At 36.7% G+C, this 14,199-nt stretch overlaps 1 protein-coding gene across 2 annotated transcripts in view; it reads right to left on the bottom strand.

The window, feature by feature from the left end:
- Nucleotides 1–14,199, bottom strand: part of SGTB (small glutamine rich tetratricopeptide repeat co-chaperone beta) — a 56,135-nt gene that overhangs the window by 31,810 nt on the left and 10,126 nt on the right. For both annotated transcript variants that reach the window (XM_010336572.3, XM_003925791.4), the window contains exons 4-5: nt 12,075–12,144; nt 9,166–9,265 (exon numbers count right to left, since the gene is read on the bottom strand). In XM_010336572.3, coding sequence (XP_010334874.1) covers nt 9,166–9,265; nt 12,075–12,144 — 170 coding nt within the window. The remainder of the gene's footprint in view (nt 1–9,165; nt 9,266–12,074; nt 12,145–14,199) is intronic.

Below are 14,199 nucleotides of genomic sequence, written 5' to 3'. Positions count from 1 at the left end.
GGTCTCGAACTCCTGATCTTAGGTCGTCCACTCACCTCAGCCTCCCAAAGCCTAACAGGGTTTGAAAGGATGACTAGCAGTTGACCAATTACATAAGGTAGGAAATATTCTAGGCATGGGGGAAGCACGTACAAAGCATGGAGAGATGTCCCAACATAGTGTTTCTAAGAAGTTAGTAAGTTTCATATTACATGTGCATAGGTAGTAGAGAGAAGAGGAATAAGGTAGGAGGAAAAGTGAAGATAATAAAGTTAAGAGAAAAGAAAGAGCCTAGATTAGAAAAGATCGTATGCGTCATCTTGAGGAGCTTAAATTGGATGCTGTAGGTATTTTGGAACTACTGAACAGAAAGCAAGCATTAGATGATCAATTTCACATCTTAGAAAAAAACCTTTTGGCAGAAGACAGGAGTGGGGAGTGCAAGTAGAAATGGAAAGCCATTTTGATGTCCCTATTGCAGTAGTTCAACCAAAGTTAAGAACTGGACTAGGGGAGTAGGAAATAAATTAGCTCTTTGGGAGGTGTATGGAAAAGGGAGACAGAAAGACACCCTGAAATCTGGCTTCAGATACTGACAGTAAGAAAAGAAATAAGCAGGGAGGATCAGACTCAGAGACAAGAGTGGGTGTAAGGAAGGAGGGGGACTGTGTTTTAATCTTAACAGCTTTAGATCACAAACTGCAAGTTAGGGTGAAAGCAGATTTGTGCAGCTTACAAAAGGAACAGGAGAGGCGTCTGAGCCTCAGAGGCCAGGAAAGGAAAGAGAAGACAGGCTATATTTGAATCTTCTCGAAGATGAAGCCAAACATGCCAACGTCTGAACTGAATAACAATGTGGCCTCTGCTCCCTCTCCCTCTGTTGTCTGGTTATCAGGGCATAAGTAATGAAATTTCAGTGCAACAGTACGGTCAGTCACATGTTTCCAGACATCCTTGCTTTCTTTGCCTTATTAGAAACAAAAGCATATGATTTATGTTCTATTTTTACAGAACACAGAAAAAAATCAAGCTACCTCACATTTCTCACATCATGTATAAATAAATTATGGCAAAAATCTATTCCTACAACTAAAGAAGCCTTACCTTGTTTTTGAAAGAAACAAATGTTGCAAGTCGAGGACTTTGTATCTATTTTCACTCCTCACAACTACCCTTTGAAGTGGATAATATCTTTATTTTACAAATGGGGAAACAGGCTCAAAAACATGCAGTGCCTGCCCAAGTTCACATAGCTAGTAAGTGCAGAACTGAGATTCAACAAGCTCAAATCCAGTAAACTGACTGATGACATGCTGCCCACAGAGGAGGAAGAAACAAAATGCAAAATAGTGAGGCCTCTGTTCCCATCTTTCTCAGAGCTTACATGGCTACGTGCTGTCACTAGCATTTCTTATTATAATGGCCTTCTTGATTTTGCCTTTTATACTATGCTCTCCAATCTGAAATGCCTTCCTCTCTCCTCTGCCTATCCAAGTTCTACCGGTCCTTCACATACAACTCCAGTTCTCCATTGCCTGAGAGGCCTTCCGAATTCCCTCTATCATGCTCCATCTCTGTCCCAACCATCCATCTACCCCTGAAGCATGAGCTTACTATGGGCAAGTACTCAGCACTGAAGTACAAAAGAAATAACATCGTGTTTGTATAGGGACAGAAGACATCCAAAAGTGTTGTTCATTTCTTATTATAGAGAACTTGGTGGTGTTTAGACCTATACTACAATCATTTTTGTTTTAGGTGTACAAGTGTTCATGTGGAAATGGCTGGTTGCTTCAGTATCTTTTATACACTTCAAGTCATTCTACAAAAATGGGCTGAACTCCTACAAGGCACAGTATAAGGTGTTATAGGGGATACAAACAGATACAAGCACCAATCTCTGTCCTTCACCTGAATAAACAAAAGAAATATGCATATAAGACAAGGCAGAACACATGATGAGCATATGATAAAACATATGACAAACCTACGTAAATGTTACACATTGTGGCAAGTGCTAGAATTATATTAAAAAAGCAAACTACATAATATGTTTACAAGGAAGGATTCAGGTTCTCCTTTTATCAAAGTGGAACCTAAAGCATTAGTAGGATCCTAAAAGGCCAAAATAGAAGACAAATATGAGAAAATAAAGAGCCATGCTTAAGAAATGTGCCAGATGATCATTTTCTAATAAATTAAAAAGTCACTTCTATAAAAAGTAAACATTAGTTCATCCTAGTGAGTTTAGTATATAAAAAATATTTTGATTCCTAAAAAGATTGTGAAAATGAATATTAAAAGGAAGATTTAGATTGCCTATTCTGAGCTTCCAGTTCTTAGCAGCTAGTTGGCAAAGAAAAATGACAGAGGTAGTTGGCAAGATGACAGGCTATTGAGATATTTATAGCTACTAGAGTCTCAAAAAACTCAAAGTGATCCCAAAGCTTTATTTAGTATTTATGTTAAATATATACATAAATAAATCTTTCTGATTATTTAATATTAAATAGCATGCTCTTTTACTGTACTTTTCAGGAAAAAAGATACTGTTTAAGTGCAAAAGAGAAACATAATTATTGGTTTCAGTTTTACAAAAATTAAATAAAAAGAAAGCATAGGTAATTGCCAAGAATTTCTTCTAATACAGTACTGGTGTGCAAGACTATCACCATTAAAAATAAACTTTGTAGACTCACATTTTTCATATTTATACTTAAAAGTATATGGCTTATTGTGCTCTGCAAATAAAAAATGTGATAATATTTGTATCTGGTTACAACATTTCTTGATACTCTTAAGTATTTATTTCAAGACTGCATATGCTAAAACATTAAAACATTATATATGTTAATCTGGACTACAGAGAATAAAACTTAACGATCAAAACACAGCTAAAAGGATTCATTCTTTACAAATTATTTGGATTTCTATTTTGGGGAGCTACATCGATGACTAATAAAGGAATTTTTGTGTGTGTGAAGAAGAAAATGAAGGTCTCTAGTGTGACCAATTAAACTTCTTTTTTTTTTATTTAATTTTTTTTCTAGCAAGTCTCAAACATCTGATGGTTTTTAAACTAAACTTCTTAAGGATATGACCCTCCCACAAATAATAACTATAAAATCTGGACAACATTTTTAAAAAGTTGTTTTAACTAGAAGCATCCCATGTGGCCATAGATAGGAAAATAGGTAAGCAAACTGATATATTCAAACAATAGAATATTACTGATCAATAACAAAGAATGAACTAATACATGCCACAACATGATTCAATCTCAAAACCATTATGCTGAGCAAAAAAAAGTCTTGCACAAAAAATACATATAATTCATTTCATATGAAACCCTAGAGGAAATGAATCTAATCTATCAAAACAGTGATTACCTCTGGTGAGTGTTGTAGGCAACAGACTGTGAATAAGGAACTTCCTGGACATCTGATGGTAGCTGGGCTTACAGGTACCTGCCACTTGGCTAGTGTTGGTAATTTTCAATATCTCAACAGAATTTTAGGTTACCCGGGTGTATGTATCTGTCAAAACTCTGTGAAAGTACAGTCAAGGTTTATGCATTTTTGCATGCAAATTTTACCCCCAAAAAAGCAAATACTAAACTCTAGTTAATGATATGCATGCTAAGTATTTAGGGAGGATGTATATTGATGGCTGCAAGTTGACTTGAAATGCAACAAAAACATAATGGAATAATGAATGGACAGAGGCACAGATAAGTAAGATAAATATGTGATAAAGCAAATAAACTAAAATATTAATGGCAAAATACAGGTGTGGATACATGAGTATTCACTGTATAATTTTGTAGGAGACAAAAAGAAGAGAAAAAAAGGACACTGAATTAATTCAGAACAAGTCCTATTGGACTAAAATTATTTCCTTTTATTCTAAGAGGGTTACTACTAGACTGGTAAATAAAGAAAATTGACAACATATTTGGGCCCTGAAAAAGTTGGATCTCTCTTCATATTTTGATCAAGGCAGAAAAACAGTCTCCATTAAAAAAAATATCACTTGTATACAACACTCTTTACTAGACATTTTGATAGCACTTTACCTGTACTGCTTGATCTCCATAACAATCCTATGAGGTAAATACCATTATTACCCACATTTTAGAGATGAAACCAAGGCATAGATGCACTAGGAAATTTGCTCAAGGTCACAAAGGTAGTAAATGTCAGAGCCAGAAATTAGAATCCAAAGAGTCTGGGGTCAACAAAAATAAATAAATGAGACCTAATTAAACTAAAAAGCTACTGTAAAGCAAAAGAAATAATCATCAGAGTAACTGGACAACCCACACACTGGGAGAAAATATTTGCCAATTATGTATCCAACAAAGGACTAATACTAGAATCTACAAGAAACTTAAATCAATAAGAAAAAAACAAATTATTCCATCAAAAAGTGGGCAAATGACAATGAATAGACATTTCTCAAAAAAAGTTATACAAATGGCCAACAAGCATATGAAAAATGCTCAATATCACTAATTATCAGGGAAATGCAAATTGAAATATGATACCACCTTACTCTTGCAAGAATGGCCATTATTAAAAAGTCAAAAAACAACAGATGTTGGCAGGGATGTGGTGAGAAAAGAAGGCTTATACACTGCTAGTGGGAATGTAAATCAGTGCAACCTGGAAAACAGTATAGAGATTTCTTAAAGAACTAAAAGTAGATCTACATTCGATCTACTAATCTACCAATCCTATTACTAGGTACCTACCCAAAGGAAAATAAGTCATTATATCCAAAAGACACCTGCACGCATATGTTTACTGCAGCACAATTCACAATTGCAAAGATGTAGAACCAACTAAGGACTCACCGACCAAAGAGTGGATAAAGAAAATGTGGTATAGGCCAGTTGAGGTGGCTCATGCCTATAATCCCAGCACTTTGGAAGGCCAAGGCAGATGGATCATGAGGTCAAGAGATCTAGACCATCTTGGTCAACATGGTGAAACCCCATCTCTACTAAAAATACAAAAAATTAGCTGGGCATGGTGGCGCGTGCCTGTAGTCCCAGCTACTTGGGAGTCTGAGGCAGGAGAATTGCTTGAACCCAGAAGGTGGAGGTTGTGGTGAGCCGAGATCGCACCATTGCACTCCAGCCTGGGTAACAACAGCGAACTGTGTCTCGAAAAAAAAAAAGAAAGAAAGAAAAAGAAAATGTGGTATATATGTATATACTACGGAATACTACTCAGCCACAAAAAAGTACAAGACAATGTCTTTTGCAGCAACTTGGATGGAGCTGGAGACCATAATTCCAAGTGAAGTAACTCAGGAATGGAAGAACAAATAATGTGTGTTCTCACTTATCAGCCAGAGTTAAGCCATGGTTATACAAAGGCATATGGAGTGGTATAAAGTCCTTTGGAGACTCGGAAGGAGGAGGATGGGAAGGAGATGAGAGATAAAAAAAACTTCATGTTGCATGCAATGTACACTACTCACATGATAAGTTCGCTAAAATCTCAGACTTCACCACTATACAATTCATCCATGTAACCAAAAACCACGTGTACCTCCAAAGCTACTCAAATACATACATATTTTTAAGAGTATAGGTTCAGAACCCCAGCTCTTAACCACTTCTCTATTATAGTTCCACTAATTGACTTGTTTTGTTTTTGTTTTTGTTTCTTTAGCAGAGACAGAGTTTCACATCAGCCAGGAACTCCTAACCTCAAGTGATCCATCACCTCAGCCTTCCAAAGTGCTGGGATTATAGGCATGAGCTGCTGCCCAACTTGTTACTGATATAATTAATGTAAGATATGGTACTCTTCTCAAGTTTGTGGATGACATGAAAATAAGAGTAAGAACAAATTCATTACTTTACAGATTACTTATCAAAAAGCCTTTAAAAAACAAATAAATAGGAGATTATAACAAGAAAGAATTTGATAGGGGTAAAAGGTAACAGCCTGCATTTCCATATAAGCAACCAATTGTACCTCAGTGGCAGTACTAGTACATAGCAGGTATTTGGTATAAACCTGTCAAATCAATATGTGATTGAATTATACAACAGAGAGAATCTATTAAAAAAAGAGGCTGTAATATACCAAAAGCAAAAATGAACTTAATAAATAATGTTAGAATATGCTGATACATAGTTATATTATCTAGAAAGTAGGTTAAATGAGAGCCTTACAAGACTGTTGGTCCAGTTAGACTAATGCCAGTTATACTGTGTTAACTTCAGAGAACTATACCTAACAGATACTGAAACAAGTTTCAAGTGAAGGTACAGGACTTAAAGCTGTACTACCTGAAGTGTAACAGAAAAATGTTCAAACATTTGTGGAGAAAAGTAAACATGGTAGCAAATTTTAAAATGTAGGATATTGTCATGAAAAAGAAGAATCATGGCTGGGTATGGTTGCTAACACCTGTAATCCCAGCACTTTGGTAGGCTGAGGCATGTAGACCACTTGAGGTCAGGAGTTCAACACTGACCTGCCCAACATGGTGAAACTCTACCTCTACTAAAAATACAAAAAACTAGCCAGGCATGGTGGCACATGGCTGTAGTTCCAGCTACCTGGGAAGCTGAGACAAGAGAATTACTTGAACCTGTAATTCAAGTAATTGAATTGAGGCAAAGGTTGCAGTGAGCCGAGATCACACCACTGCACTCCAGCCTGGGTGACAGAGTGAGACTCTCTCTCAAAAAAAGAAGAATCATTATTATTCTGGAACTCTCTTAAGTAAAACCAACTGACGGAAGCTACCTACAAGAAAACAAATTCAGTGTCAATATAAGGAAGACCTTTCTAACAGATATGACCACAAAAGAAAAGGTAGGGGAAGATGGTGCTACCTCAGAAGGGTGTGACTACCCTAAATCTGATAATAAGAAGTCTATGAAAGATCAGACCAACTCAAAGATCTCTTTCAAACCTAAGAACCTACCATAAAATAAAAGGTGATAAGGCCATCCTAACAAGTTTCATATGGGTTAAAATAGTAATGCTACTCACCATAACAGACTTCAGATGATAAAATTTAAATGAAAGGAAAAATAAGAAAATAGAAGTTATTTGTCAAGTCTGTAAATGGGGAGAGCTCTAAGTCTAAAAGCACTGGAATAAAATTCAAAGAAAAAAAAACAAATTGGACTACATAAATATTTAAAACTTTTACATGTGAAAAAACATTAAAAGGCAATTAGCTGTGCAAATAGGACCCACAGATTTTTGCTCTATATCTTTCATTTAAGGCTCTGCTGTCTGATATAGTAGCCATAAGCCATATGTGGCTATCTGAATTAATTTTAAATTGATTTAGACATTAAAAATTTAGTTCCTCAATTGCTCTCTAACCACATTGCAAATGCTCAACAGCCACTGTGGCTAGGGGCAACTGAGTTGGACAGTACCAATATAAAACATTTCAATCACTGCAGAAAGTTCTACTAGAACTTCAATATTTAAAACAGAATAATTTAATTCAGAAAATTTATTCCATAAGGTAGTAGAAGAGCTGAGAGGTCAAACAGGGTTGTATAGCAATACAGAAATTGACAACAGGGAGCCATTACCATCCCTAAGACTGAGGAGCAAAGTACAAAGTCCAATACCGAAGGTCACCTGGCAAAGGCTAGGGCCATAGTACGTGTCTCAGGTGAGAGTAGAAAGACAAGGATGAGACGCAGACCCTGCTGAATATATATCATGATGTCAAAAAATAAAATAAAGGAGGAGGAAGAAATACCCAGATTTCTCTCTTCTTTCTACCCTCCAAACTCCTACCAGTACCTCCATGGCTGAATGTATGTATACAAAAGCCAGATAATAAAGGAGCCTGGGAAATGCAGCCTATAGGAGTCAGATCCCTGTTAAAAAGGACAGAGCCAAGAAAGAAGAAAGAAGTCTGTGGTCAAACAAGCTAAGACATGGCAAGAGGGACAGGGGAGCTCTCCAAAGTCTCTTTCATAAAGGTACTAATCCCACCCTCATGACCTAATCACCTTCCAAAGGTCCCACCTCCAAATACCATCACATTGGAGATTTGGCTTAAAATTTGCATTAGTATATGAATTTTGAGGGGAAAGAAACATTCAGTCTATAGGAGATATAAATAGAAAATTTAGGAAAAAAACAAACAAAAGCAGCCAACATTTGAAAAATATCCAACTTCACCAGTACTTAAATATAAATTAGAACAATAATATGAAAACAAGATTAAATTAGCAATAATTAATCATTTTCGTACTTAGTGCTGATAAAGGGCATAGCCAGAACAGATACATTCCTAGGGAGATTATTTTCAAAATATTTTCAAAGAAGGTGAGACAATTTTGTAATTTGCATCAACAATTTTAAAAATAATTTGCACTTCTAGACCTACTAAGTGCAGTTCCAGGGATAAATCCAAAGTCCAGCAAATCTAAAGCATGAAAATATTTCAGAAACAACAGATGTTCATTGCAGCTTTATATGATAATATTGAAAAAAAATGGAAGCAACCTCAATGCCCACCAGTAGGTCAATAGGTGAGGAAACTAAAGTATGTCTATATGCTTATTGAAAAATAACCCTTGCTGAGTACTTATTTGCCAGCCACAATGATAGGTGCTTGAAATACAAAAAAGAATAAGCACTAGTAATAGAGACTAATTTGTAACCACTTAAATAATGCTTATGAAAGATTGCAATAAAATACAAACATATTTTTGATATGCCCCATGAACAAAGGTGAATCTAAAAATGAATAAATTGGCCAAGCATGGTGGCTCATGCCTGTATTCCAGCAGTTTGGGAGGCCAAGGCAGGTGGATCACTTGAGGTCAGGAGTTCAGGACCCACCTGGCCAACAACATGAATGGTAAAACCCCGTCTCTACAAAAAAAAAAAAAAAAAAAAATTAGCCAGGCATGGTGATGTGTGCCTGTAGTCCACCTGGTGTCTCAGCAGAGGATGAGGTGAGTCAATAGCTTAAACCCAGGAGGCAGAGGTTGCAGTGAGCCAAGATCATGCCACTGTACTCCAGCCTGGGTGACAGAGTGAGACCATGTCTCAAAAAAATAAATAAAAATAAAAATGAATAAATTTATGGAAGACAAAATATGTTAACAGAATAGTAACAGTGGTTGCCTCTGAGTGGCAAGTTCATACGTTTATTTTTTCTTCTTTCTTTATAGTTTACCTGTTGCAATAGTAAACTGCATTATTGGAATCCAATTCTATTGCCTGTGTGTAACAATCCACTGCAGCAGCATAATTTTCTTCTTTCATGTGGTTATTGCCTAAAATAAAGTAACCAGTATGTGCAGTAAGTATAATATACATTAGAAACATATACTCTAATAGATACATTTTAATCATGGAAACTATAATTATATGAAAGTGAGCCTCATGATTTTTCAGTCACACTGGAGATAAGTTTTATATTGTACTATAGAGTTAATATTATTTAGCTTTCAGTGTGTTTGAATCATTTTAACATTGCAGAGTATTTTAAAAAATTAATGTTTATATACCTTATAAAATCTAGACTTAAAAGAGTAAATGCAACAATTATGACTATCTCATGGCAAAAGTGAATCTCTTCTCACCTTCCTTATCTTCATCTCTCTCCTCCCTTTTTGAGCTGCCCCAGCCCGTTCCAGATGCAACACCCTCCCTAATCACCATCTCAATCTGGACCTGGTCTTCCACTCTTTCCCTGTTAAAACACACATCTGCTGATAATCAAGTTCTCAGAACACTGCTGAGGGTAAGCTGATAAAACTAATCATACCATGATATTGGCTGATTATATTTTTATGTGCTATCCCTTCCAGAGTTATATTCTTTTTAAAAGGGGATTTGAAGAGATTAATTTCTAGAAAGATAGAATTTCAGATACCATGGCTAGCCTGCAAACTACTGAATTTTCAGGAAGGGCATCTGCAGATACATCTGGCAGTAATTTAGCTAAGTTAATAACTGGTCAGCAAAACAAGAGATTTCTATGGCTATTTTTTGTATACCATTAAATGAAAAAACAGCATCCTCTGCACTTATAAGAACCAATGTTCAAACTATGTCTGGGTGTGGTGGCTCATGCCTGTAATCCCAACACTTTGGGAGATGAAGACAGGAGGCTTACTTGAGGCCAGAAGTTCAAGACCAGCCTGGGCAATATAATGGGACCTGCATCTCAACAAAAAGAATAATTTAAAAATTAGCTGGGCACCCAGTGGTGCATTCCTGTAGTGCCAGGTACAGGTACCAGGAGGCGGAGGCAGGAGTATCATGTGAACTCAGGAGGTTGAAGCTGCAGTGAGCCGTGATTGTGCCACTGCACTCCAGCCTGGGTGACAGAGTTAAACCCTGTCTTATAAAAAAAAAAAAAAGAAAGAAAGAAAGAAAGAAAAAGAAAATATTAGGAACAATGGAGATTAGAAGGAAGGATTTACATCTCAAAGGCGTCTGTGATTCTTTCCAGTTTTCTTAAACCAGAAACTCTCACGTTAGCCTTGTTCTTAATAGATCATTAGCTGCTTAACAGGAAGAGTGAGGCGTAAAGTTTCAAGGAACCAAAAACAGAATATTCAAGTTACTGTAAATTAGGAATCAAAAATGATATGAAGAGTGACTGCTAATGAGCACATGGTTTTTGTTTGGGTGGGGGTATAAAAATGTTCTGTAGGCCAGGTATGATGGCTCACCCTTGTAATCCCAGCACTTTGGGAGGTCAAGGTGGGTGTACGGCTTGAGCCCAGGAATTAGAAACCAGCCTGGACAACATAGTGAAATCCCATCTCTACAAAAAAAAAAAAAAAAATTAGCCAGGCTGATGGTGCATGCCTGTAGTCCAAGCTACTCTGGAAGCAGAAGCAGGAGGATAGCTTCAGCCCAGGAAGTTGAGGCTGTTGTGATCTGTGGTCATGTCACTGCCCTCTACCCTGATTGACAGAGTGAGACCCTGTCTCAAGAAAAAAAAAAAAAAAAAGTTCTATAATTGATTATGGTAATGGCTGCACAACTCTGTGAATATACTAGAAATTAATGAATCATACAGTTTAAAGAAGTAAATTATATATGAATTATATCTCAACAAGTATTTTTTGGAGTTAAAAAAATTAATTTAGAGCTTCCCCCAAAAAGAAGTCAATATAAAGCCTCTAAGGAAACTGAGAGGATAACATCATTTTTTATGAATAAACGAAAAGTTATCTACGTTAGCCCAGATAGGTTAATTTCCGTGTCAAACATTTTAATCTTCTGGGTTATTGAGACTTCAATGATGCTGTTGGGCTCTTTGTCTTGATGACATTTTATGATTACATTATTAAAACTGCATTATATGTCTTTTCCTGTGTCACCTCAAAGGTGTAGATATCATAACTTGTGTGTGTACACACACACACACACACACATGTGCCACAAATATTATACACATGTATAGTGTAAGTTAATGACAAAACTATTAAATCGCAAAATATTTAACATACAAAACTTCAGGGCTGGGCAGGCAGCTTTGCAGTACAAATCTAGCAGGCCTGACCTGGCTCTCGTCTATAGCTTAACATAGGTGACGTGATGAAAAAGTTGATCACAAATCCTTAACAGTGACTTATTTGTTAAAACCAAGCATGCTTCAATAGCCAACTTGCATAAAATTTAATAATGTAGTAATCAAATGTGCTAGCTAATAAACAAGTCAAGTACCATGTGCCTGCCTTAAATTTCAAAGCAGAAACACTAAACATATGAAAATTAAAATAATGCTGAAAACTCTTTTCCTCTTTTTAAGTTAAAGAAGAATTGGGATCCTAGAGTATAAGTATCAAAAACAGTCAGAAGCAATTAGCCCTTACGATTTGTTCTGCAAGTTTTGCTCACAACAGATCTGCTTCTCTTGAAGCAAGCCGTAACTGTACTGCCCACAAGCCATTCTGTACTTCAGGCTTCTTACTCATCACATTCATTTCTGTTTCATAAATGCCATGTGCACTTAGGACAATCTAGTCTTGGTGCTGTAAATCAGAACTAAATCAATGGACAATATTTTTCTCCACAGTTTCAGAAAGCTTTACTAACTAAGTCATTTTTGTATGAAATATTCACCTTCATCTTTTAATTGGTCAGCTTTTCCCACATCTTCAGGCACTGAGTTTGAAAGGGGCAGAACGTCATTCTGAAATTAAATAAAAATCAATATACTTCCCTTTAGCTACATAAAGAATCATCCTAGAGTACTATAAAGTAAAAATAAATTACCCACGTTTCTAATCATCTGTAACTCCACATCGTGAAATTGAATTCCTAAATAATAGTATTAACAAAAAATAGGGGAGAGGTCCTCTCATATATTTTTTATTAGAAATATGAATATGTGTGATCAGGCGTGGTAGTTAATGCCTATTATCCCAGCACTTTGGGAGGTTGAGGTAGGTGGATAGCTTGAGCTTAGGAGTTCAAGACGAGCCTGGGCAACATGGTAAAACCCCATTTCTACAGAAAACACAAAAATTAACCAGGTGTGGTAGCACGTGCCTGCAGACCCAGCTACTTGGGAGGCTGAGGTAAGAGGATGGCTTGAGCCCAGGAGGCAGAGGTTGCAGTGAGCTAAGATCATGCCACTGTACTCTAGCCTGGGCAACAGAGCCAGACCCTGTCTCAAAAACAAACAAACAAAAAGAATATGTGAAATTTTTCTAGAGAATAATACACAGCTGTGAATCAAACTTTTTAAAAAAATGTGCATTTCCCATATCCAGCAATCCTACTTCACAAATAAAAAAAAATAGAATCAGTTATGTAAGGAATAGGAATATAAATATGATCAAGGGATTGTTTATATTAGTGAAAATTTTGGAACAAAATGTCTAATATCCTATCTAAGATATACCCTACTAAGTCAAAATCATAGTCTACAAAAAATCATTTATAATATGATCATATTATTTAAATATGTTCACACACACATTAAAAAACAGACTGGAAAGATGAGTATCAGAAGTGAAATTGTGATCTTTTCTATCTTTCCATGTTGTCCAATTGTGTTTCGGTTTTTGTTTTTTTTTTTTTTTTTCTGAGACAGAGTTTCACTCTTTCACTAGGCTGGAGTGCAGTGGTATGATCTCGGCTCACTGCAACCTCCGCCTCTCAGGTTCAAACAATTCCCCACCTCAGCCTCCCGAGTAGCTGGGACTACAGGTGCCCACCACCACACCCAGCTGATTTTTGTATTTTCAGCAGAGATGAGGTTTCACCATGTTGGCCAGGATGGTCTCAATCTCTTGACCTCGTGATCCGCCTGCCTCAGTCTCCCAAAGTGCTGGGATTGCAGGCATGAGCCACCATGTCTGGCCTCAAATTTTTTAAAACAATGAACATATATTAATTTCACTACAAGATAAGGAAACACTATAAAATCCCTGCCTTTACACCTACTATCATTCCAAAACCTCTTTTCCATAAATTAAGTTCAAACTGAAGTAGCTTATGAAAACCAAATGTTAAGATTCAGAAAAATCTTGAATGGCATGGGGAACACAACATATTTTTTACATTTTTGAAAGATCTTTTTAAAATTGTATTGCTTTTAAACTTGACTCTGAGTTCATAAATCAGTCTTTTTTTTTTTTTTTTTTTTGAGACTGAGTCTCGCTCTGTCCCCAGGCTGGAGTGCAGTGGCGCAATCTCGGCTCACTGCAATCTCTGCCTCCCAGGAGTTCAAGCAATTCTCCTGCCTCAGCCTCCCGAGCAACTGGAACTACAGGCACATGCCACCATACCCAGCAAACTTTAGTATTTTCAGTAGGGACAGGGTTTCACCATTTTGGCTAGGATGGTCCCAATCTACTGACCACGTGATCCACCCACCTCAGTCTCCCAAAGTGCTGGGATTGCAGTTGTGAGCCACTGTGTGTGGCCTCATTTTTTTAAAGAAATATAATTTGTAGCCATTGGCCTATATAAAAATTTTTAAAATTATATATGTACATATATATAGTTGTTGCTGTTTGTTCATTTTTGAGACAGGGTGTCACTCTGTCACCCAGCCTGTAGTACAGTGGTGTGATCATAGCTCACTGCAACCTCAACCTCCAGAGCCCAAGTGATCCTTTCACCTCAGCCTCCAGAGTAGCTAGGACTACAGGTATGTGCCACTATACTCGTGTAATTTTTTTATTTTTTGTAGAGATAGGTCTTCCCATGTTGTTCATGCTGGTCTTGAACTCCTAGC

The sequence above is a fragment of the Saimiri boliviensis genome, chromosome 1 (genome assembly GCF_048565385.1).
Source record: "Saimiri boliviensis isolate mSaiBol1 chromosome 1, mSaiBol1.pri, whole genome shotgun sequence".
NCBI lineage: Eukaryota > Metazoa > Chordata > Mammalia > Primates > Cebidae > Saimiri > Saimiri boliviensis.
This window is presented reverse-complemented; position numbering and strand designations above follow the sequence as displayed.